At 39.1% G+C, this 24,811-nt stretch overlaps 1 protein-coding gene across 2 annotated transcripts in view; it reads right to left on the reverse strand.

Annotated features, from left to right (window-relative positions):
* CPVL (carboxypeptidase, vitellogenic-like) overlaps positions 1-24,811 on the reverse strand; it is a 206,033-nt gene that overhangs the window by 56,805 nt on the left and 124,417 nt on the right. For both annotated transcript variants that reach the window (XM_011938619.1, XM_011938618.1), the window contains 2 exons: positions 19,781-19,879; positions 18,049-18,222 (listed from right to left, as the gene is read on the reverse strand). In XM_011938619.1, the coding sequence (XP_011794009.1) occupies positions 18,049-18,222; positions 19,781-19,879 (273 nt within the window). The remainder of the gene's footprint in view (positions 1-18,048; positions 18,223-19,780; positions 19,880-24,811) is intronic.

Genomic DNA, 24,811 nt, shown 5'->3' on the forward strand with positions numbered 1-24,811 from the left:
CACTTTTACATTTCAATTTGTATGCTACATTTTCCTCAGAAACACTTGATCTGTATTAAGATTTTATAAAATAAAGATTGCAGTGCCGACTTAGAGCAGTGTGCGGAGGCTCGCATCGTGAATTTTAGCTCCAGAATGACTGCAAGAACAAACCAAGAATCCTGAGAGAACCCACAGACCCTCTAAAGAAGTGGACTGCTCTTGCAGGACCCAGGAGACACCCCAAATACTCAGCCGCAGCAAGATCTGCCCAAGGAGAGTCTGAGCTCAGACTCACCTAGCTTTGCCCCCACCTGATGGGCCTTCCCTACACACCCTGGTAGCTGAAGACAAAGAGCATATACTCTTGGGAGTTCCAGGGCCCCGCCCACAGCTGGTTCCTCTCCATACTACCACAGCTGATGCTCTCTGGAAAGTGGCACCTCCTGGCAGGGGGCCAACCAGCACAAAAATAGAACATTAAACCACCAAAGCTAAGAACCCTCACAGAGTTCATTTCACCCCCCTGCTACCTCCACCAGAACAGGTGCTGGTATCCATGGCTGAGAGACCCATAGACAGTAGGACTCCGTGCAGACAACCCCCAGTACCAGCCCAGAGCCTGGAAGACATGCTGGGTGGCTACACCCAGAAGAGAGATAACAATCACTGCAGCTCGGCTCACAGGAAGCCACATCTACAGGAAAAAGGACAGAGTACCACATCAAGGGAACATCCCCACCCAGTGGGACAAAAGAATCTGAACAACAGCCTTCAGCCCCAGACCTTCTGACAGTGCCTATCCAAATGAGAAGGAACCAGAAAACCGACTCTGGTAAAATGACAAAACAAGGCTCTTTAGCACCACCCCAAAATCACACTAGCTCACCAGAAATGGATTCACACCAAGGAGAAATTCTGATTTAACTGAAAAAGAATTCAGAAGGTCAGTTATTAAGCTAATCAGGGAGGCACCAGAGAAAGGCAAGGCCCAATGCAATTAAATCCAAAATACAATACAAGAAGTAAAGGGAAATAGATTGCCTAAAGAAAAAAACAATCAAAACTTCAGGAAACATTGGACACACTTACAGAAATGCAAAATACTCTGTAAAGTCTCAGCAATAGAACTGAATAAATAGAAGAAAAAAATTCAGAGCTTGACGACAAGGTCTTCAAATTAACCCAGCCCAACAAAGACAAATTAAAAAAAAAAATAAGAAAATATGAACAAAGCTTCCAAGAAGTCTGGGATTATGTTGAATGACCAAACCTAAGAATAATCAGTGTTCCTGAGAAAGAAGACAAATTCAAAGTTTGGAAAACAGATTTGGGGGAATAATCAAGGAAAACTTCCCTGGCCTTGCTAGAGACCCAGACATCCAAATACAAGAAGCACAAAGAACACCTGGGAAATTTATCACAAAAAGATCATCACCTAGGCACATTGTCCTCAGGTTATCTAAAGTTAAGACGAAGGAAGGAATCTTAAGAGCTGTGAGACAAAAGTGCCAGGTAACCTATAAAGGAAAACCTATCAGGTTAACAGCAGATTTCTCAGCAGAAACCATACAAGCTAGAAGGGATTGGGGCCCTATCTTCAGCCTCCTCAAACAAAACAATTATCAGCCAAGAATTTTGTATCCAGTGAAACTAAGCATCATATATGAAGGAAAGATTCAGTCTGTTTCAGACAAACAGATGCTGAGAAAATTCACCACTACCAAGCCACCAGTACAAGAACAGCTAAAAGGAGTTCTAAATCTTGAAACAAATCCTGGAAACACATCAAAACAGAACCTTTTTAAAGCATAAATCACACAGGACCCATAAAACAAAAATACAATTTAAAAGGCAAAAATAAATAGCAAAAAAACCAAGGTACACAGATAACAAATAGCAGATGAATTCTATGGTACCTCATATCTCAATAGTAACACTGAATGCAAACGGCCTAAATGCTCCACTTAAAAGATACAGAACTGCAAAATGGATAAGAACTCACTAACCAACTATCTGCTGCCTTCAGGAGACTCACCTAATACATAAGGACTCACATAAAGTAAAGGGGTGGAAAAAGGCATTTCATGCAAAGGGACACCAAAAGTGAGCAGGAATACCTATTCTTATATCAGACAAAACAAACTTAAAGCAACAGCAGTTAAAAAAGACAAAGAGGGCCGGGTGTGGTGGCTCAAGCCTGTAATCCCAGCACTTTGGGAGGCCGAGACGGGCGGATCACGAGGTCAGGAGATCGAGACCATCCTGGCTAACACGGTGAAACCCCGTCTCTACTAAAAAATACAAAAAACTAGCCGGGCGAGGTGGCGGGCGCCTGTACTCCCAGCTACTTGGGAGGCTGAGGCAGGAGAATGGCGTGAACCCGGGAGGCGGAGCTTGCAGTGAGCTGAGATCCGGCCACAGTACTCCATCCTGGGCTACAGAGTGAGACTCCGCCTCAAAAAAAAAAAAAAAAAAAAAAGACAAAGAGGGACATTATATAATGGTAAAAGGTCTAAACACATATGTACCTAACACTGGAGCTCCCAAATTTATAAAACAATTACTAATAGACCTAAAAAATGAGATAGACAGCAACACATTAATAGTGGGGGATTTCAATACTCCATTGACAGCACTAGACAGGTCATCAAGAGAGAAAGGCAACAAAGAAACAATGGATTTAAACTATACCTTGGAACAAATGGACTTAACAGATATATACAGAACATTTTGTCCAACAACCAAAGAATACACATTCTATTCAACAGCACATGGAACTTTCTCCAAGATAGACCAAATGACAGGCCACAAAATGAGCTTCAATAAATTTAAGAAAATTGAAATTATATCAAGTACTCTCTCAGACCACCGTGGAATAAAACTGGAAATCAACTCCAAAAGGAACCTTCAAAACCATGTCAATACATGGAAATTAAATAACCTGCTCCTGAATGATCATTGGGTCAAAAATGAAATCAAGATGGAAATTTAAAAATTATTCAAGCTGAATGACAATAATGACACAACCTATCAAAACCCCTGGGATACTGCAAAGGCAGTGCTAAGAGGAAAGTTCATAGCCCTAAACACCTACATCAAAAAGACTGAAAGAGCACAAACTGATATCCTAAGGTCAAACCTTAAGGAACTAGAGAAACAAGAACAAACCAAACCCAAACCCAAACCCAAACCCAGCAGAAGAAAGGAAATAACCAAGATAAGAGCAGAAATCAATGAAATCAAAACAAGAAAAAAATGAAAAAGATAAATGAAACAAAGAGCTGGTTCTTTGAAAAGATAAATAAAATTGATAAACCGTTAGTGAGATTAACCAAGAAAAGAAGAGAGAAAATCCAAATAACCTCATTAAGAAACAAAATGGGAGATATTACAACCAACACCACTGAAATGTAAAAGATCATTCGAGGCTACTATGAACACCTTTACACACATAAAACAGAAAACCTAGAACACATGGATAAAATCCTGGAAAAATACAACCCTCCTAGCTTAAATCAGGAAGAATTAGATACCCTGAACAGACCAATAACAAGCAGCGAGAGTAAAATGGTAATTAAAAAATTACCAACAAAAAAAGTCCAGAACCAGATAGATTTACGCAGAATTCTGCCAGACACTCAAAGAAGAATTGATGCCAATCCTTTTGATACTATTCCACGAGATAGAGAAAGAGGGAACCCTCCCTAATTCATTCTAGGAAACCAGCAACACCCTAATACCAAAACCAGGAAAGGACATAACCAGAAAAGAAAACTACAGACTGATATCCCTGATGAACACAGATGCTAAAATCCTTAACAAAATACTAGCTAACTGAATCCCATAACATATCAAAAAGAAAATCCATCATGATCAAGTGGGTTTCATACCAGGGATGCAGGGATGGTTTAACATACACAAATCAATAAATGTGATACACCACATAAACAAAATTAAAAACAAAAATCACATGATCATCTCAACAGATGCAGAAAAAGCATTCAACAAATCCAACATCCCTTTATGATTAAAACTCTCAGCAAAATCAGCATACAAGGGACATACCTCAGTGTAATAAAAGCTTAGAGCCAACATAATACTGAATAGGGAAATGTTGAAAACATGCCCTCTGAGAACTGGAACAAGACAAGGATGCCCATTCTCACCACTCCTCTTCAACATAGTACTGGAAGTCCTAGCCAGTCCAATCAGACAAGAGAAAGAAATAAAGGGCATCCAAATCGGTAAAGAGGAAGTCAAACTGTCATTGTTTGCTGATATGATTGTTTACCTCGAAAACCCTAACGATCCCTCCAGAAAGCTCCTAGAACTGATAAAATAATTCAACAAAGTTTCTGGATACAAGATTAATGTACACAAATCAGTAGCTCTTCTATACACAGTGACCAAGCAGAGAATCAAATCAAGAACTCAACTCCTTTTACAATAGCTGCAAAAATAAAATAAATAAAATAAAATACTTAGGAATATAACTAACCAAGGAGGCAAAAGACCTGGAGAAACTGGAACTCATCCATTTTGGTGGAATTGTAAAATGGCCCAGATACTTTGCAATAAACAGTTTGGCAGTTCTTCAAAATGTTAAGGAAAACTACAAAACACTGCTGAAAGAAATGACATACAATACAAATAGACAAGACAAATAGAAACACATCCCATACTCATAGATGGGTAGAATCAATATTGTGAAAATGACCATATTGCCAAAAACAATCTACAAATTAAATGCAATCCCCATCGAACATCATTCTTCAGAGAGTTCAAAAAGCCAATTCTAAAATTCATATGGAACAACAACAACAAAAAGCCCACACAGCCAAAGTGAGATTAAGCAAAAAGAACAAATCTGGAGGCATCACACTACCTGATTGCAAACCATACTATAAGGCCACAGTCACCGAAACAGTGTGGTACTGGTATAAAAACAGGCACATAGACTGATGGAACAGAATAGAGAACCCAGAAATAAACCCAAATACTTACAGCCAACTGATCTTCGACAAAGCAAATAAAAACATAAAGTGGGGAAAGGACATCTTTTTCAACAAATGGTGCTGGGATAATTGGTTAGCCACATGTAGGAGAATGAAACTGGATCCTCATCTCTCACCTTATGTAAAAATCAACACAAGATTGATTAAGGACTTAAATCTAAGACCTGAAACTATAAAAATTCTAGAAGATAACATTGGAAAACCCCTTCTAGACATTGGCTTAGGCAAGGATTTAATGACCAAGAACCCAAAAGCAAATGCAATAAAAACAAAGATTAATAGCTGGGACTTAATTGAACAAACGAGCTTTTGCACGACAAAAGGAACAGTCCAGAGAGTAAACAGACAACCCACAGAGTGGGAGAAAATCTTTACTATCTGTACATCTGACAAAGGACTAATATCCAGAATCTACAACAAACTCAAATAAATCAGTAAGAAAAAAACAATCCCATCAAAAAGTGGGCTAAATACATGAATAGACAATTCTCAAAAGCAGATATACAAATGGCCAACAAACATATGAAAAAACGCTCAACATCACTAATGATTAGGGAAATGCAAATTAAAACCACTAGGCAATATCACCTCACTCCTGCAAGGATGGCCATAATCAAAAAATAAAAAAATAGCAGACGTTAGCATGGATGCAATGATCAAGGAACACTCCTACACTGCTGGTGGGAATGTAAACTAGTACAGTCACTATGGAAAACAGTGTGGAGGTTTCTTAAAGAACTAAAAGAACTACCACGTGATCCAGCAATCCTACTACTGGGTATCTGCCCAGAGGAAAAGAAGTCATTATATGAAAAAGACACTTGCACACAGGTTTATAGCAGCACAACTCGCAATTGCAAAATCGTGGAACCAAAAGCAACCCAAACGCCCATCAACCAACAAGTGGATAAAGAAACTGTGGTATATATATATATACACACAAAATGGAATACTACTCAACCATAAAAAGGAATGAATTAACGGCATTTGCAGCGACCTGGATGAGATTGGAGACTATTAAGTGAAGTAACTCAGGAATGGAAAACCAGACATCATATGTTCTCACTGATATGTGGGAACTAAGCTATGAGGACACAAAGGCATAAGAATGATACAATGGACTTTGGGGGAAGGGTGGGAAGACAGCAAGGGATAAAAGACTACAAATAGGATGCGTTGTATACTGTTCGGGTGATGGGTGCACCAAAATCTCACAAATCACCACTAAAGAACTTACTCATGTAACCAAATACTACCTGTACCCCAATAACCTATGGGGAAAAGATTTTTATAAAATAGAGACAGAAAAAAAAGTAGATTCACACACCTAAATTGTGAATACTTGGATGTTTTCCAATAACCAACGTGAGTATTAGTTTTTAAACCTATTTTTAACTTGACTAAAATGAAATAAAATTAAGATTCAGTTCAAAAAAAAAAAAAAACCAAACCAAAAGCATAAGTGATGAAATAAAACACAAATTGGATTTTATCAAAATTAAAACTTTTGGACTTTGACGGGCAACATCAAGAAAATAAAAAGACAACCCAGAGAATAGGAAAAAAATCGTATCTGATAAGGGACTTGTATTCAGAATATATAAAGAACTCTCAGGTTGGGTGAGGTGGCTCACGCCTGTAATTCCAGCACTTTGGGAGGCCGAGGCAGGGGGATCATGAGGTCAGGACATCCAGACCATCCTGGCTCACACGGTGAAACCCCGTTCCTACGAAAAATACAAAAAATTAGCCAGGCGTGGTAACACGCACCTGTAATCCTAGCAACTCAGGAGGCTGAGGCAGGAGAATTGTTTGAACCTGGGAGGCGGAGGTTGCAGTGAGCCAGGATCACGCCACTGCACTCCAGCCTGGGTGACGGAGACTCCGTCTCAAAAACAAACAAACAAAAAACTCTTACACCTCAATAATAAAAAACAAATAACCCAATTAATTAGCAACCCAATTAACAGGCAAAGTATTTGGATAGACATTTCTCCAAAAAACATAAAAATGAACAATAAAAAGCACATAGAAAGATGCTCATCGTTCGTCATTAGGGAAATGTCAATCAAAGCCCAATGAAATAGCACTTTAAATCACTAGGATGGCTAGAATCAAAATGTCAGACACTAACAAGTGCTGACAAGGATATGGAGAAATTGGAACTCATCCATTTTGGTAGAATTGTAAAATGGCCCAGATACTTTGCAATAAACAGTTGGGCAGTTCTTCAAAATGTTAAATATAGAGTTAACATATGACCCAGTAATTCCACTCTTAGGTATCTATCTACCCAAGAGAATGGAAAACACATGTTCGCACCAACACTGTACATGAATATTCATAGCAGCATTTTTCACAATAACCAAAAAATGGAAACATGCCAAATGTCCATCAATGAATGAACGGATGAATAGAATGTGGTATAACCATACAGGAATATAATTTAGCAGTAAAAAGAATGAACATGCTACAACATGTATGAACCCTGAAAACATACAAAGTGAAAGAAACAGTTACAAAAGGCCACACACTGCACAATTTCATTTATATGAAATATACAAAATAGGCAAATCCATACAGACAGAAAGTAGATTAGTGGCTGCCAGGGGCTGGAAGAGGAAGTGGAAATCATTGCTAATGGATATGGGATTTTTTTCTTTTTTCTTTCAGATACGATGAAGATGTTCAGAAATTAGATAGTGGTGATGGCTGCAGAGAAAACTGCAGTTGCAAAAACCACTAACTCGTACATTTGAAATGAGTGAATTCTGTGGTATGTAAATTACATCTCAGTAAATCTGTTACAGAGGCTGGTTGCAGTGGCTCACACCTGTAATCCCAGCACTTTGGAAGGCTGAGGTGGCAGGACTGCTTGAAGCCAGGAGTTTGAGACCAGCCTAGGCAATAGAACAAAACTCCATTTCTACAAAAAAAAAGAAAAAGAAAAAGAAAAACCAACAACATTAGCCAGCACATGCCTGTAGTCCCAGCTACCTGGGGGACTGAGGCTAGAGGATAGCTTGAGCCTAGGAGTTTGAGACAGTAAATAGGACCACACCACTGCACTCCAGCCTAGGTGATAGCACAAGATCCTGTCACAAAACAAAACAAATGAAATCTGTTAAATAAATAGTATACCCTTTACATAGCCTTCACAAATGTTAACATTTTACACAACCATTGTACAATGATCAAAACCAGAAAATTAACATTGATAAAATATTATTTCTATCAATTTCTATAGTTAGTATTTCTTCTCGTAGCTCAGATTTTCTTCCTGGAATAATTCTGGAATAATTCATTTTTCCTAAATATATTCTTTAGAAGCTCCTTTAGTGAAAATCTGTTGATTCTAAATGCACTTGAAATAATTTTTTTGTTAAATCTGAAAATACTTTTATTCTACAATTTTACTTGAAATATAGTTCTAGATTATTATCTCATTTTAGTACTATGAAGATATTATGCCTTCCATTGCTGTCATTGACAAGTCTGTCAGTCCGATTGTCCACCTTTTGTAGATGGCCTGCCTTTTCTTTCTGGACTTTTAAAACATTGTCTTTGCTGTTTGCTATTGTTCAGTTTCATTAAAATCAGCTGAAATATGAATTAATTTTCTCTTTCTCACTGCTTACTGTATATATGCTTCAGTACACATGTCTGTGCATTCATAACCTTTATCAGATATGGCACATTTTTAGCCACTGTTTCTTAAAAATTGCTTTTTTTCATTCTTTCTGTTCTTACCTTCTCTGACTCTGCTTAGACATATATTATTCTCTTCTTAATGTCTCTTAATATTCCCTTCAAACTTTTTATCTCTTTTCTTCCTGTGTTCCATTTTGGTAATTTCTTCAGATCTATCTTCTGACTCATCAAATTTATCTTCAGCAGTGTCTAATCTACTCTTTAACCCATGCACTGAGTTTTAAATTCAACAACTGTATCGTTCATTTTTAACTATTACAATTTGTTCTCTTTCAAATTTGCCTAGCCATATTTATTAGTTTCTCATTTATTGCTTGTTTTGTAACTCCATTTTTATGCCTTCAAATATTTCATAGTTATTTTATATCTCATATTTCCTATATCTGAAAGTGCCTTGGCTATCTTTATCTCTTGTATTTGTTTCTGCTTATTCACAGCCTGTAGCCTGTTTACTTCTGTGTTAGGTGACTTTTGATTACGAGCTTACATTTTTGTTGAAAATGGTTTTACATTTTTGAAAAATCTGAGAGACTGAACACCTCTACTTTCCTTCTTTCATTTATTTATTTATTTATTTATTTATTTATTTGTTGAGAGGGAGTCTCACTCTGTCACCCAAACTGGAGTGCATTGGTGCAATCTTGGCTCACTGCAACCTCTGCCTCCTGGGTTCAAGCAGTTCTTTTGCCTCAGCCTCCCAAGTAGCTGCGATTACATGGCTAATTTTTGTAGTTTTTTAGTAGAGACAGGGTTTCACCATGTTGGCCAGGCTGGTCTTGAACTCCTGACCTCAGGTCATGTGCCCACCTCAGCCTCCCAAAGCGCTGAGATTAAAGGCATGAGCCACCACACCCGGCCCCACCACTAAGTTAAGTATATTTGTTTCTGCTAGTTGCCAGAGTTCCTAGCAATGTGGGACCAGTTTGGGCCCTCCACATGTCCCAGCACTGGTGCTGGGCTCTCAGGTCAGCAGTGTCACTTTACTTGGGCCCACAGCCCAGTTGCCAGTTGCAGCACTGAGGACACTGGTTCTCAGGGCCACCCTGCCTTATTGCTCTTGCTCCACAGGACTCCCTTCTCTGCCTTTTGTTTTTCTGGTGGTGTTTTTGTTTTCAGATCCACTTTTATTTTATTAAAGGCATTAAATTACGTTTGTTGTCATTTATCCTGAATTCAGTTGTATTTTAGTTGTATCTTCCTTCAGAGAGTCTACCAGTCTGCTGGATGTAGGATTTGAATCTACCCATTATCAAATATACTAGTATCTATCCCCTTTACTAGGAAGACAATTAACATATAAAAGGTAAATTAATAAATTAATAAACTTTGTGTTTCAGAGCAGCTTTAGGTTCATAGCAAAATTGAGTGTAAAGTACAGAGTTCCCATCCACCCCTTATGCCCTCTCCCACACAACCTCCTCCACTATCAATATCCCTCACCACCGTGATGTACTTGTTACATTAACAAAGCTACACTGAAACATCATCAAATCACCTAAAGTCCACAGTTCACATTAGAACTCACTCTTGGTGTTATACGGTCCATGGGTTTTGACAAATGCATAACGTCTTGTATCCACCATTGAAGTATCACACAGAATAGTTTCACTGCCCTAAAAATCCTCTATGTTCTGCCTACTGATCCCTCCTTCCCCCAACTCCTGGCAACCATTGATCTTTTCACTGTCTCCATAGTTTTGCCTTTTAGAGAATGTCATATAGTTGGGATTATATAGTACATAGCCTTTTCAGATTGGCTTCTTTCACTCAGAAATATGCATTTAAGTTTTCCACATGTCTTTTCATGGCTTGATAACTCACTTGTTTTTAGCACTGAATAAAATTTCATTGTCTGGACTACAGTTTATTCGTTCACCTACTGAAGAATACCTTGGTTGTTTCCAAGTTTTGGCAATTATGAATAAAGCTGTTATAAATATTGCTGTGCAGATTTTTGTGTGGACACAAGCTTACAATTCATTTGGGTAAATACCAAAGAGCATGGCTGCTGAATGGTATGGTAAGAGTATATTAAATTTTGTAAGAAATTTTCAAACTGTCTTCCAAGGTGGCTATATCATTTTGCATTCCCACCAGAATGAGAGTTCCTATTGCTCCACATCCCTGTAAGCATTTAGTGTTGTCAGTATTTTGGATTTTGGCTATTCTAACAGGTCTGGAAGTGGTATCTCACGGCTTTAATTTGTAATACCCTAATGACATATGATGTTGAACATCTTTTCCTTTTCTTCTTCCTTTTTTTTTTTTTTTTTTTGAGACAGAGTCTCTGTTGCCTAGGCTAGAATGCGGTGGCAGTCATGACTTGCTGCAATCTTGAATTCTTGGGGTCAAGCAATCCACCCACCTCAGCCTCTTAGGTAGCCATGACTACAGGTGCACACCACCACATCCAGCTAATTTATTAATTATTTTTATTTTGTAGAGACAGGGTCTCTCTATGTTGTCCAGGCTGGTCTCAAACTCCTGGGTGATCCTCTCGCCTTGGCCTCCTGGAGTGCTGGGATTACAGACATGAGCCACTGGCACCCAGCCAACATCTTTTCATATGTTTACTCACCATCTGTATATTTTCACTGGTGAGGTGCCCAGGTCTTTTGCCCATTCCTAAATTGGGTTGTTCATTTTCTTATTGTTGAGCTTTAAGGGTTTTTAAAAACATATTTTGGTTAACAGTCCATTAACGGATGTGTCTTTTGCAAGCATTTTCTCCCAGTCTGTGGCTTATCTTCTCATTTACTTGACATTGTTTTTTGTAAAGCAGAAATTATTAATTTTAATGATGTCCAGCTTCTTAATTATTTCTTTCATGGATTATTCCTTTAGCATTGTATCTGAAACATCAACACCATATCCAAGGTCATTCAGATTTTCTCCTAAGTTAATGTCTACAAGTGTTCAAGTTTTATGTTTTACCTTTAGGTCTATAATCCATTCTGAGAACATTTTTGTGAGGAGTGTAAGATCTGTGACTAGATTAATTATTTTGTTTTGTATGTGGATATATCCATTTGTTCCTGTGCCATTTGTTGTAAAGACTATCTTTGCTACATTGTATTATCTTTGCTCCTTTATCAAAGATCAGTTGACTATATTTATGTGGGTATATTTCTGGGCCCTCTATTCTAGTCCATCATCTATTTGCCTATTCTTTTGCCAATGCCATACTTAATTATTACAATAAATAATATCTTAATTATTGTAGCTTTATAGTAAATCTTGAAGTTGGTAATGTCAATCTTCCAATTTTATTCCTCTTGTTCAATATTGTATTGGTTATTCTGTGTCTTTTGCCTCTCCATAGAAACTTTAAAACAATTTATCCTGATCTACAAAATGTTACTGATATTTTGATTGGGATTGTATTGAATCTATGGATCAAGTTGGGAAGAACTGACATCTTGACAATATTGAGTCTTCCTATCTATGAACACAAAATATTTCCCCAACTATTAGTTGCTCTTAATGTCTTTTATCAGAGTTTTGTAGTTTTCCTAATATAGATCTTATACATATTTTGTTGCATTTATACCTATTTCATTTTTGAAGGGTGCTAATGTAAATAGTCCTGTGTTTTAATTCCAAATTTCACTTGTTTATTGGGAGTACATAGGAAAGTGATTAACTTTTATATATTAACCTTATATCCTGCAACCTGTTATGATTAATCACTTATTAATTCCAAGAGGTTTTTTTGTTGATTCTTTTGGATTTTCTACATAATTATGTCATCTTCATTCAGTCATTATCCAATGCTCTTCTTCTCTTTATAGAGATGTGAGTTTCTGACCTATATCACTTATCTTCTCTTTGAAAACTTATTTTAACATTTCTTACAAAGCAGGTCTACTAGCAACAAATTCCCTCAATTTTTGTTTGTCTGAGACAGTCTTTATTTCTCTTTCACTTTTTGAGGAATACTTTTGCAGGATGCAGAATTCTAAGTTGGTGGGTTTTATTCTCTCAGCACTTTAAATATTTCACTCCATTCTCTTCTTGTTGGTATGATTTCTGAGGAGAACCTAGACATAATTCTTACCTTTGCTTCTCTATAGGTAAGGTTTTTCTCCCCTTTGGCTTCTTTTGAGACTTTTTTTCTTTATCTTTATTTTCTTTTGAAGTTTCCATATGACTTGCCTCCTTTTCTTGGTTATTTGGTTTTGACATTTATCTGGCTCCATGTTTTCTGAGCTTCTGGGATTTGTGGTTTGGTGTTTTACATTAATCTGGGAAAGTTTGCAATCATTGCTTTAAATATTGTTTCCATTTCCTTCTCTTTCTTCTTGTTCTGGTATTCTCTTTATGGTATGTTACATCTTTTGTAGTTGTCCCGCAGTTAAAAGGCTATTCAAAAAAAATTTTTAAGTCGTTGTTCTCTTTACTTTTCAGTTTTGGAAGCTTCTATTTATTGCATCCTCATGCTACTCTTAGCTGAGCTGTGTCCAGTCTGATAGTGAGCCCACCAAAGACATTCTTTATCTCTGTTACAGTGTTTTTGATCTCTAACAGTTCCTTTTGATTCTTATAATTTCCATATCTCTATTTTCAATATCCATCTGCTCTTGCAGGTTGTCTACTTTTTCCATTAAAATCCTTAGTATATTAATCATAGATGTTTTGGCAAGTATTATCTTGATTCCTAAGCCAGGCAAAGGTATCATAAGAAAAAAGAAAACTGCAAGGCAGTAACTCTGACATTTATTCAAAAATTATCAATAAAATATTAGCAAATGAAATTCAGCAATACATCAAAAAGATTCTACAGTATGATCAAGTGGGATTTACCCGTAGCAGGCAAGACTGGTTTAACATAGGTAAGTCAATCAAAGTGACACATCACAGACTGAAAGACAAAACCACATGATCATCTCAATTGACACAGGGAAGTATTCAACAAAATCCAACATCCTTTTTTGATAAAAACTCTCAACAGTTTGCGTATACAAGAAAAATCCCTCAACATAAAAAAGGTCATTTACAAATGACCTTTGGCTGAGTCCTCACCCCACCCGTGGTGTTTTAAACTCTCAGACAGGTCCCTATGGAGCCTCTAGTAATTTACCAATTACAGTTCAGGTTTTCCTGCCTCAGCATTTGTTTCCATGGAGGGTTCTACTTACGGGTTTGCTCCTGTTAAGTTGTGACTCCCCATATTCACCTCTCTCTCTACTGTGACCTCAGTTTCGACAAATCTAAAAAGAGTTCTTGATTGTATTTCAGTTTGTTTGGCTTTTTACTGTTGTTACAATGGAGTAGAGACTTCTAAGCTCCTTACATACTGGACTGGAAACAGGAAGCCTGCCCATTCTTTTTTATTTCTGTTTTCCAGGGTTTCTTGCATAACTTTTGAATGTAGCAAGATCTTAAAGGCTTTTACAAAATTTATTGAACATTTTTGGTAATAGCTTATATATAAATAAATAAGCACCTTCTAACCACTAGGCACTCTTCTAAGTGTGTTTACATATATAATCTCATTTAAACCTCACAGAAACTCACACATAAATACTGTTTTTATTCTTGTTTTATAGACAAGGAAGCCAAAACGCAGAGTTCAAGTTTCCTGTCCCAAAGGAGCATAGCCAGTGAGTGGTGTAACCAGAACTCAAACTCAAGATGTGCGACTAAAGAACATGTTCATAAACACCATACTGTATTAACCAGCTAACTCCTAAAAGTCCTGATCATGTTTTGACCTCATTCAGTCATAAAGAATTCAAATAGTCCAACAGATTGTTTCTCATTCTAGTTATTTTGGAAACTGCCCCCATATGATATTTCAATTTACCACCCAAACATCTGAAATTACTGAAAGGAAAATTTGAGTATGCACCTCCTGTATATCATTATAAGAAAAGGATTATGTTTTCATGTAGTTTACATAGAAACTAACATAGTTTACAGAGAAGCTAATTTTTACGTAGAAACTACATGAAAACATAATTCTAGAAACCCAGGAAGGTCTTCCTTCAACCATTAGAGATGCTCCTCACTGGCTAAAATGAACCCAGTGCTGGAAAAAGATCTCTACTTCCTATAATTAGAAACAGGCATGCTATTTTCTATGACAAATTAGTACCAAGTCTTACATAAATATGACTTTAATGGTACTAATGTTTTAAGCCAACCTAGATTGCTCTGATTCCTATTCTGAACATGGAGGTTCAACATCATTAACAGACAAGCCAAAGATAATCACTATCCTGAGGGCTTTGCCAGCTGCGTGAGTGAACATGCTGTCTGTTTTAGCATCAGCCACTTTTTGGTCTGCATTAGATTGATGGCATATTTTGTTCTGTTTCTTTATGGAAATATGGTTTATCTATACCAATAAACTCTTCTTTTTCTGGCAACCGATTAAGAGTTGAAAAGTTTATGCCGGGCATGGTGGCTCACACCTGTAATCCCAGCAATTTGGGAGGATGAGGCGGGCGAATCAGTTGAGGTCAGGAGTTTGAAATCAGTCTGGGCAACATGGTGAAACCCCGTCTCTACTAAAAATACAAAATTAGCTGGACATGGTGGCACATGCCTGTAATCCCAGCTACTCGGGAGGCTGAGGCAGGAGAATTGCTTGAACCCAGGAGGTGGAGGTTGCAGTGAGCTGAGATCATGCCACTGCACTCCAGCCTGAGCAACAGAGTAAAACTCTGTCTCAAAAAAAAAGAAAAGAAAACAAAAGAAAAATTTAGAAAATACTGGATTCTGATTTTATTGGAATTCATAGTGGTAGGTTTAGGATACATGGGCAAGAGAGACAGAGATGTTTAAATATCAAAATGCAGGATCATCTCTAATCAATATATTCTCCTTTATCAATCAAAACAGAAAGAGAGTTTATGTCATCAGGTAAGCTGTTTGTCCCACCCTATCCTCACATGGCTGAGAAAGGAATCATATTCTAGTTAAATTTGTACAGTGAGGCCAGGCATGGTGGTTCACGCCTATAATCCCAGCACTTTGGAAGGCCAAGGCAGGTGGATCCCCTGAGGTCAGAAGTTTGAGACCAGTCTGACCAACATGGAGAAACCTCGTCTCTACTAAAAATACAAAATTAGCTGGACATGGTGGCACATGCCTGTAATCCCAGCTACTCGGGAGGCTGAGGCAGGAGAATTGCTTGAACCCAGGAGGTGGAGGTTGCAGTGAGCCAAGATAGTGCCATTGCACCCCCGCACGGCCCACAAAACGGGATCACTCCATTAAAAAAAAAAAAAAAAGGTTTGTACAGTGACAAAATATATCTCCCAAGGGTGCAAATAACACATACCAAACTTCCTTATCTGCTCTCCTCTCAAAAAAACACACTCTTTCCGTTCCTTAACATCACATTACAGAACATCATCTTTAAGACATGAATGCTAACCTCTTTCCGGTTTAACAAATTTGTGGATAATAAGCACCTAATGGATTATGGACAGGTTTACAGATATATTTTTGATACAGCACTAATCATTCGTTCATTCATTCCTGACATCTGCTCCAGGCTGGTGGTGGTATAGGTGTCAGACTGAGAGTCTGCACATTAGAGTGTGCCATGTACAACTACAGGGGTAAAGACAATGCATTCTGCGAGCTCAGAGAAAAGGACAAACAGCAGTACCTTCTGGAGGTGCTCTGAGAAGGCTTGAAGCAGCAAGCACTAAGGGTCACTACCTGTCCCCAAGTAAACCAAACACAAGGATGGCTGAAATGCTGGCCTGACGTAGTTAAACCCTTTCTTTCCTAGAAAGTAAGTATATCATCAAGTTTTGCAGGTTTATAATGGGTTTGTAGACTTGGCATAGCATTGGTCTCAGACTATTTTCAACAATCGTTACGTGTCCAACACTGTACTAGGAGCAGGACCCGAAAATGGGCCTCCTAGGTCTGGCATATTCTAAACCACAGTCTAGTTAGGGTGCATTGGCCAGGGACTCCCTGGATGTTATTGCAGATTGTGCACTGAACATTACTAAGAGACACCATTCCTAATACAGACATTACAGATATGAATATTCATCATGCCAGCAAATGGCAGTAAAGAGTCTGGTTTTAACTAAGGTAGTATATCAGGACAATTTCTGAAAGATGGAAATAAAGTATCTTGAGGAGAGGATGCCTTTTTTCTAATTCATACAAAAATCCTATGGGCAGCTGACTGCCCTGTTTTTTGTTCATTCAAGAAAGGATATAGGGAGGAAGTGGATCACTCAGTGGTGGTCTCCCCAATCATTAGTACAGGCATCCTTCAGAGTTGCCCTAGAGACGATCCCTCAGGTGAAGGCTAACAGCACTGGAGGACCAGAGGAGGAGCTGAGAGTGTGGTACCAGGAAAGAAATAATACACAGGATGACTTTCTCCATGTCACTTGCTCTTGGTGTCCTCCCTCCCAGTGGGAGTTCTAGGGCCCATGCCTCTTTGCCTGAACCTCCAGGGCTCCTTTTCTGTGACCTCACTCTCCACTGGCACCTCCAGCAGCAGAGGCAGGGCATTTCAACCAGACAGCATAGTGGCTTGACTTGACCTACTTCCAAACAAGGACCCTTTCTCATTCATCATTTCAACCTCACAGCCTAAGGAGAGACTTAAAACACTGTGGTTGGGTAAAGTAAATGAATACAATCATTAGGTAAAATGCATTTTTAGAATAACCAGTTGATTTCATTTATCCCTGACGTCATTGGGATTAATGTAACAAAGCAATACATAACAGAAATCTGGCTCTTACACACGGTCAGTCATCTTTTTGGCTCTGCAACTCTTCCTTTCTCAAGAAAGGATGAGAAATGGTATGTGCCAAAGGGAACGTCATTTTAAGGAATGATCAGGGGAAAGTGGTTAAATTATTTTATTTTAATTTTTTTGAGACAGAGTTTTTGCTCTGTTGCCCAGGCAGGAGTGCAATGGTGCGCTCTCGGCTCACTGCAACCTCTGCCTCCCGGGTTCAAGTGATTCTCATGCCTCAGCCTCCCAAGTAGCTGGGATTACAGGTGCCCACCACCATGCCCAGCTAATTTTTGTATTTTTTAGTAGAGAGGAGGTTTCACCATGTTGGCCAGGCTGGTCTCAAAATCTTGACCTCAGGTGATCCACCCACCTCAGGCTCCCAAAGCATTGGGATTACAGTTATGAGCCCCCATGACCGGCGAAAGAGGTTAAATTAAAAGGAGCAATATAAAACTTTGAATTGGAAATCAAACAAAGAAGGGGTTGGTATTTATGTTAGTGACACATCATAAAAGTTAAAAAAAAAAAAAAAGGCAGGACTCAAATTACAAATCACCTCTGCTCTCAGTAATCTGAAAGTTCCTAAAATAATAACTGAAGTAGCTCTCTTACCTTATAATTATTCATGATTTCAGTTAACCATGGCTTAACTGACTGTACTGTATCTTCTCGCAAGTACTTTTCAACTACAGCTCCATCATGAAAAGTCCGATTTCCCACGTGGATGGCTTGTCTCACCTCTGGGAGTGACAAAAGTTTCACATAGTAAAGCTGATCCTCAGGTTCCTGGCAGAAGGGGGCACCGGAAAGACATAGGGAACATGATTGGTGGCAGGAACAGCACGTTGGGAAAAGCTGTGAATTTCTCATAACATACAACATGAACAAATGTGATGGACTATTAACTTGTCGCCATTCTTGAAATTTTAACTCAGAGGTTTTAAGGTAATTTAGGTGGAATCTTTTTACTAATGAGAAATCTGAATGATGTGATACTCTTAGAGCAAATACCCAATTTGCAAATACAGGATTGTCCTTTGCGGAAATGAATCTTTTGCAATCTGTGACTCCCATTAGCAACCCCTCTAGAGGCAAAAATTGAGAAAACAAAAGAGGTGAGATTATCAAAATCGATTCACTCCTTGTTTGTAGCTCTTTGGAAAGAAGGTCAAACGGCTCACAAGGGCCAGGATGGTGGCGTGCTGGATTTAAAGCCAAGAATTTCTTTTTTGTGTTCTGCGGTTTATTAAAACCACACACATACAAAATTGGATTAACTATAATAAAGGGCAAAATACTCAAATGTGAAAAGAGATGATGTTTTATGAAGGACACAAGACAGAAGAAAAGTTGTCCATGAAACTCATTTAAAAAAAAAAAAACTGCAATAAAGTCTCTGTAATAATCATTATACTAAAAGAAGAAAAGAGTAAATGCTTTTTAAAAAAAACAGTTACACAAGGATTTAAAAAACTGTTAAAGTTTGAGTTTGACAACTCTGTGCTTCCTCAACAATTTCTGCTAACTGTAAATATATTATGTTGTAAAGAAAAAAGATATCACAAATTTTGTTTCTGTCTTGTCTACCACATGTTTTTCTCTTGGTAGAACCTAAATCCAAAACTGCAGCACTGGCGAATTCCACTGAAACTAACATATTTTATTTACAAACTAGTTCATAAATCAGGCAATTTAAAAAACAGAATGCATTGTCATAAGCATTAGACAAAGATTATACAAATTCAAACACCTACTTTGGCTCCTTCTGTTTGACTAATTCTACACAAAAGATACCAACTTTGATCTACTTTTATGAAACAAACTACTTGAATACTTTGAGAAATATTCCAGAAGGCTTGAAGTAAGGGCCATACTAAATGCATTAAACATCTTAAGTTAAAAGTAAGACAAAGCAAATATTTTCATTAAGGCTTTGGCAGTTTTGATTATCCAAGTGTCTTAAGTACAGAACAAAGAATGTGGGCATTTTCAAGAGACTCACAAACAGACTTGAAGCTGTGGGACCTGAGACCCAGAACTCCAATCCCAGCCTGTGTCCTTCACAAAAGAGCCTCTATAACAAGCTCTACCGGGTGGAAATCATGTTAATCAGAAGTTGTTTTGAGTTATCTGAAATATCACACATTCTCAGTGGTCAGACTGTAACATATACAACACTGATGAGGAAAAGATCCTACGGGTTAGTAGAACATATCACGCAATACAGTTTGGACATGCTGGTCTAGTATAAAGTCATCTATAATATTTCCCAAATCAAAGGAAGTTCAGTTTTGCCAAAAGTTTTAAGCAAACATTATTATGGTTTTTAAAATGTTGTCATTACCGTGCACCGCAAAAAGTTATAGTAATTACTACATCCTGTAACATTCTGGAAGTAAGAAGGATCACTTGTTAAGTCACCGTCTAGTAGTTTATCCAGTATCTAGGTTGGGAGAGAGGGAGAAAGAGAGAAAGAAAACATCAGCGTGGGTAAAAATGTACAGACATTTGTCATTTCATTTATTCAACAACTTTTTCATTCCTCTATTGTTTCATCCAGCACCCACTTATTGTGCATATTCTCTGTGCTAGACACTGCCATGGCACTGGAGAAACGGCCATCAACAAAACAGACCAATGGTCCTCCCCCACAGAGCTTTTATTCTAGGCGGTGGACAATAAGCATTTTAAGTAAATTACGTCATGTGGTAGACAGTGCCAAACTCTTAAGTATGTTAGGGAATGGTAAGGAGAAAACTAAAGAGGAGTAGGAAGTATCATGCATGTGCATGTGTGTATGGGACACTGTGGAGAGGAGGTCACAGAGGATCTCGCTTAGAAGGTGACATTTGAGTAAAGACATGTTGGATGAGAGGAATAGAGCCACACAGACATCTAGGGGAAGGAAGGTTCCAGGCAGAGGACACAGCGAGCTCAAAGGCCTTGCCTATGGGAGTAAACCTTGTGGGAAGGGTGCCTTAACATGGATCATGAACTGCTCACCAGATGACATGGAGGGAAGACGCAGGATATGGTGCAGCTCCAGATTTCTGGAGCTGGTGGAAGTTATCTTTGGGCTGACATTAAAACACCCAGTCACCAGCTGAGGGGGAGAGCAGTCAGCACGGTTGCATGCTTTCCTCCAGCCATTGTCAGCTGCGTGGAGACAAGCACAGCCTGGCAGAGGGGGAGATTGAGCCAGGGCTGTGGTTCAGCCAAAGGAGTCGGAAGAAGTGCAAAAGAGTTTTGGGCTTGGAAATGTATGGAATGACTGACCCTGGGTTGAAGACAGGTAATTAGAGAAATGGAGACTTGAGGGTGTTAGAGATAGTGGAGAGGCAGGAGGATCAATAGACTGAAAGGTAGTGAGGGTGCAGGGCTGTAAGACTAGTTCATTAGCGGAAGAGAGCTAAGACAGGAGGTGGTAGTTGGAGAAAGATGTTTGAGTGTGTGATTGTGGATCAGCTGCCAGCTTTTTAGGGTATGAGAATCAGCAGCTAAGATGAGGAGGAGAACAAGATCATTGAAAAACAGGAGGCTGAGGCACCAAGGACCAGGTCCTAAAAGGATCATCAATGTGGATCCTGCAGTTACCAGGAATTATGACAAGAATAATGCTGGAGAGAGCAACAGGGAGGAAGGAGCTCAGCTATTCAAATGAGAGAGAGTAACCAGGGGTTGGTAGACAGACACAACTGGAAGTGGTCAGAGGCCCTGTCTGAGGACAGGAGAGTCAAAGCTCAGTGCTTTAGGAGGAGGCAGGGAACATGATCTGAAAGTCACATGATGAGCAAGGAAGACACCTACTCCACCTATGAACCAAGAGATACAGAGAAGCTAAGAGAACAGCCCCCACTCAAGAGGACCACAGGGACTGCAGCATCATCAGGGGAGAGCCAGGTTTCCGGCAAAGCAAGAGGCTGAAGAGATGGAGAGGGGTTGTTGATGATGATATTACATTGTAAGGAGTTCTTATGAAAGGATTCTAAGAAATGAAGTCAGCACATCTTAAAAACAATCTATCAAGTACAAAGTTAGGTCTCTTATCAGATAAGGCATTATTATTCTAATTTCGTGGGTGAGAAAACTGAGACACATGAGTTTAAGCAACTTGCCGAGGATACCTGACTAATAACATCAGAGGTGAGATGATCAGGCCACAACTCCTGAGCCTGCACACTCAACCACGCACACACTGGCTCCCAGCAGTCAGCCGGCAATGCTTCCTACCTGCCAGTTCCTTCTGGACATGTTTCAATGTTTGAGAAATAGTCTCATTATTGTATTCATATTCTCTTTTTTTTTTGAGACTGAGTCTCACACTGTCACCCAGGCTGGAGTGCAGTGGCGAGATCTCAGCTCACTGCAACTTCTGCCTTCCAGATTCTAGCAATTCTCCTTCCTCAGCCTCCCGAGTACCTGAGATTACAGGCGCCTGCCACCATGCCTGGCTAATTTTTTTTTTATTTTTATTTTTAGTAGAGACGGGGTTTCACCATGTTGGTCAGGCTGGTCTTGAACTCCTGACCTTGTGATCCACCCACCTCGGCCTCCCAAAGTGCTGGGATTGCAGATATAAGCCACTGCACCTGGCCTGTATTCATATTCTTTTTCAAACATGAAAGAACTTATTCAAGTTCCTATTGCCATGGGGATAGAGGCCAAGAATGAAAAGGGTTATCACTGTAGAAGGCGGTGTGGGTGGAGGTGGTAGTAAGTATTCTCTACCAATGCTACCATTGCTCAGGGCCTCCCATCTGGTTGTGCAGCTCCATGGTGATGCCTGTGGCTAAGGGGTGTGAAGGGACAGGGAACCAGCCAAAGTTCTGCTTGCTGAGCTGGAGAGCCTGGTTCAGGGCTGCATCTGGAGAAGTGGCCACCTCTTATCCTCACACAATGGAGGCATCTGCTTGCCCAGTCCTGAACCCAGAGGACTGCATCACCACAGAGGAGGTGCCTTTTTCTAATCTGTTTACCCAGAGGGGGCACCATAGGCCAGGGTCATTCTGAATGCACACATCATTTCTGACACTCATTGTTAGAAATTATCTTCAACACCAATGGGAAAATAAAATATAAAGTCAACCTTGAAGAATAACTTTGCTTTTAGAAAGAGTTAAAAGTCATTTGTTGCCTGGTCGCGGTGGCTCACAGCTATAATTCCAGCACTCTGGAAGACCGAGGTGGGCAGATCACTTGAGGTCAGGAGTTTGAGACCAGCCCAGCTAACAAGGTGAAACCCCATCTCTACTAAAAATAAGAAGAATTAGCCGTTCATGGTGGCTAGTGCCTGTCATCTCAGCTACTTGGGAGGCTGAGGCAGGAGAATCACTTGAACCCAGGAGGTGGAGGCTGCAGTGAGCCGAGATCTTGCCACTGCACTCCAACCTGGGCAAGAGAGCGAGACTGCATCTCAAAAAAAAAAAAAAAGTCAGTTGTTGTCAAAAAACAACATGGGTGGTTAGGACCTGTGAAATTAAGAACTTTGTGATTCAGAAAATCATCATGGAAAAGGAGGTAATACTGGATAGAGGATCAGCCATTTTATATCTTACAGAATATCTAAGACACCCCAGGATTTTTATAGAATGCCTGCAAATTACCATAGGAGAAATACTGTGGTGGAAATGCGGGGAACAATTCCAGTCCTCGGCCTGCCACAATCCATTTGTGTATCCTTCAGCAATTCATTGCTATCCTCTGAGGCTCGGCATCCTCTCCCCTCACCAGTAAGTGTGTGTGTGTGTGTGTGTGTGTGTGTGTGTGTGTGTATGTCTGTGTGTGCATGTAAATGCATAGGGGCAGTAGATGACCTATCTCCAGAGTACTCTCCAGCTCTGAGTTACTACTCTTTGATTAATTAAATCATTTTAAAGGATCAGAGCTTTAAACAGGCTTTATCATTTTAGGCTTGAGATTCTGACATTTATATTCCCTTGGGTTTCAGGATTTGTTGGAGTCTTCCTTTGCAGTCATTGAAACACATTTCAACCACAAGCTGTTTACTGTCCTAAGTATCATTTTATCTATTTTCCTTGAAAAAGCAAAGGTCTCGTTTTAATTCATCACTCAAGATATGGGGCCAATGGTCAAAAAGACATTCCAAGCCTTCAAAGGTTTTGCCTGCTTGGGGTTCCGGTTTCTGATGTATCTGGTTTAGGATAGATTCTAACCTCATGGGTCACGTTCTTATTATCTCTGAATATACAACATACCTGAACTTTTCTACAGCTTCACTAATCCTGTAGGTGTTTAGCCTGCTACATTATGTACGAGTCATCTTTCTGCTTTTTTTCTCAATGTGAGCCTCTCAAATGCTCTTGCTCTTGACACTGCTTTATCCCTATGTGCTTCTTTAAAAACATATCAAATGTTTCATTTGCAAATTGGTCTCATGCCACATAAAATTTGGTATTAATTCTAAATACTGAGGTTTCACTCCTTTGTCCCCTCTCTGACTACCACAGCAGAAAGTCTTGAAAATAATATCATTGCAAGTGGAAGCATGATCCTACATGTCCCCCAGGAGACCCCTCTTCCTTTGTGTTTACAATTACACAAGAAATTCTGAATCCACACTTTGCAGCCACATTTAGTGTCCTAACTCAGAGAAAGGAGAGCCTGGTGGAGGTCTGTAGGATGGCTCAGGACTCCCTTTGCTCCATCCATTTGCACAGCTAGCTGCTATCAGAATTCACAGCAAGGGTGGTCACTGCCTTGTGGGATTTCTGATAGTGTCCTGATACCCTACTTGTAAAATCAAAAATAACTTTCTGTTATCCTCCACCTTCTCTCCAAGGTTGCATGTCTCCTATTTTGATCTGAACTGGCTGATCTGCAGTGCTCTTAAGACTTAATATCAGACTTCTGCTTTAATAACAATAACGACATTAGATATACTGTTACAGAATATGTGTCTAATAACAAGCAAATTAAAGCTCTCAAAATTCAGACCTTGCCTCATTTACTACTGTGTCAAACACGATGGCTCTATAGTAAATGTGGCAAAAAGCCTCTCAGGGAGATTGTTTACACATAGCTCTGTCTGCATTGGCAAAAAAACAAAAACAAAAACAAAAACAAAAACTTCCTGTATCCTAATATTTAGTATATTCTTACATTTTAAATAACCGAGAAAGAAAAGAGTGAAGAACATAATTATTTATTCTGAAGTTTAATTTTACGTGAGCAGTGTAAGGATATGCACAAATACCAATGGCCCTTTGTAAGAGTTTCAAATTACTACACTTTATGATCTTTGTTCCTGACACGTGTGTCACATGTCATTTGTTACACACTGTGGTCATTTCTCCTGGCTGAAACCCTGTTTGTGGATATAAAACTCTTCTACATGGTTTAGAGCAGATGGTGAAGC

The sequence above is a fragment of the Colobus angolensis genome, unplaced genomic scaffold (genome assembly GCF_000951035.1).
Source record: "Colobus angolensis palliatus isolate OR3802 unplaced genomic scaffold, Cang.pa_1.0 Scaffold175, whole genome shotgun sequence".
NCBI lineage: Eukaryota > Metazoa > Chordata > Mammalia > Primates > Cercopithecidae > Colobus > Colobus angolensis.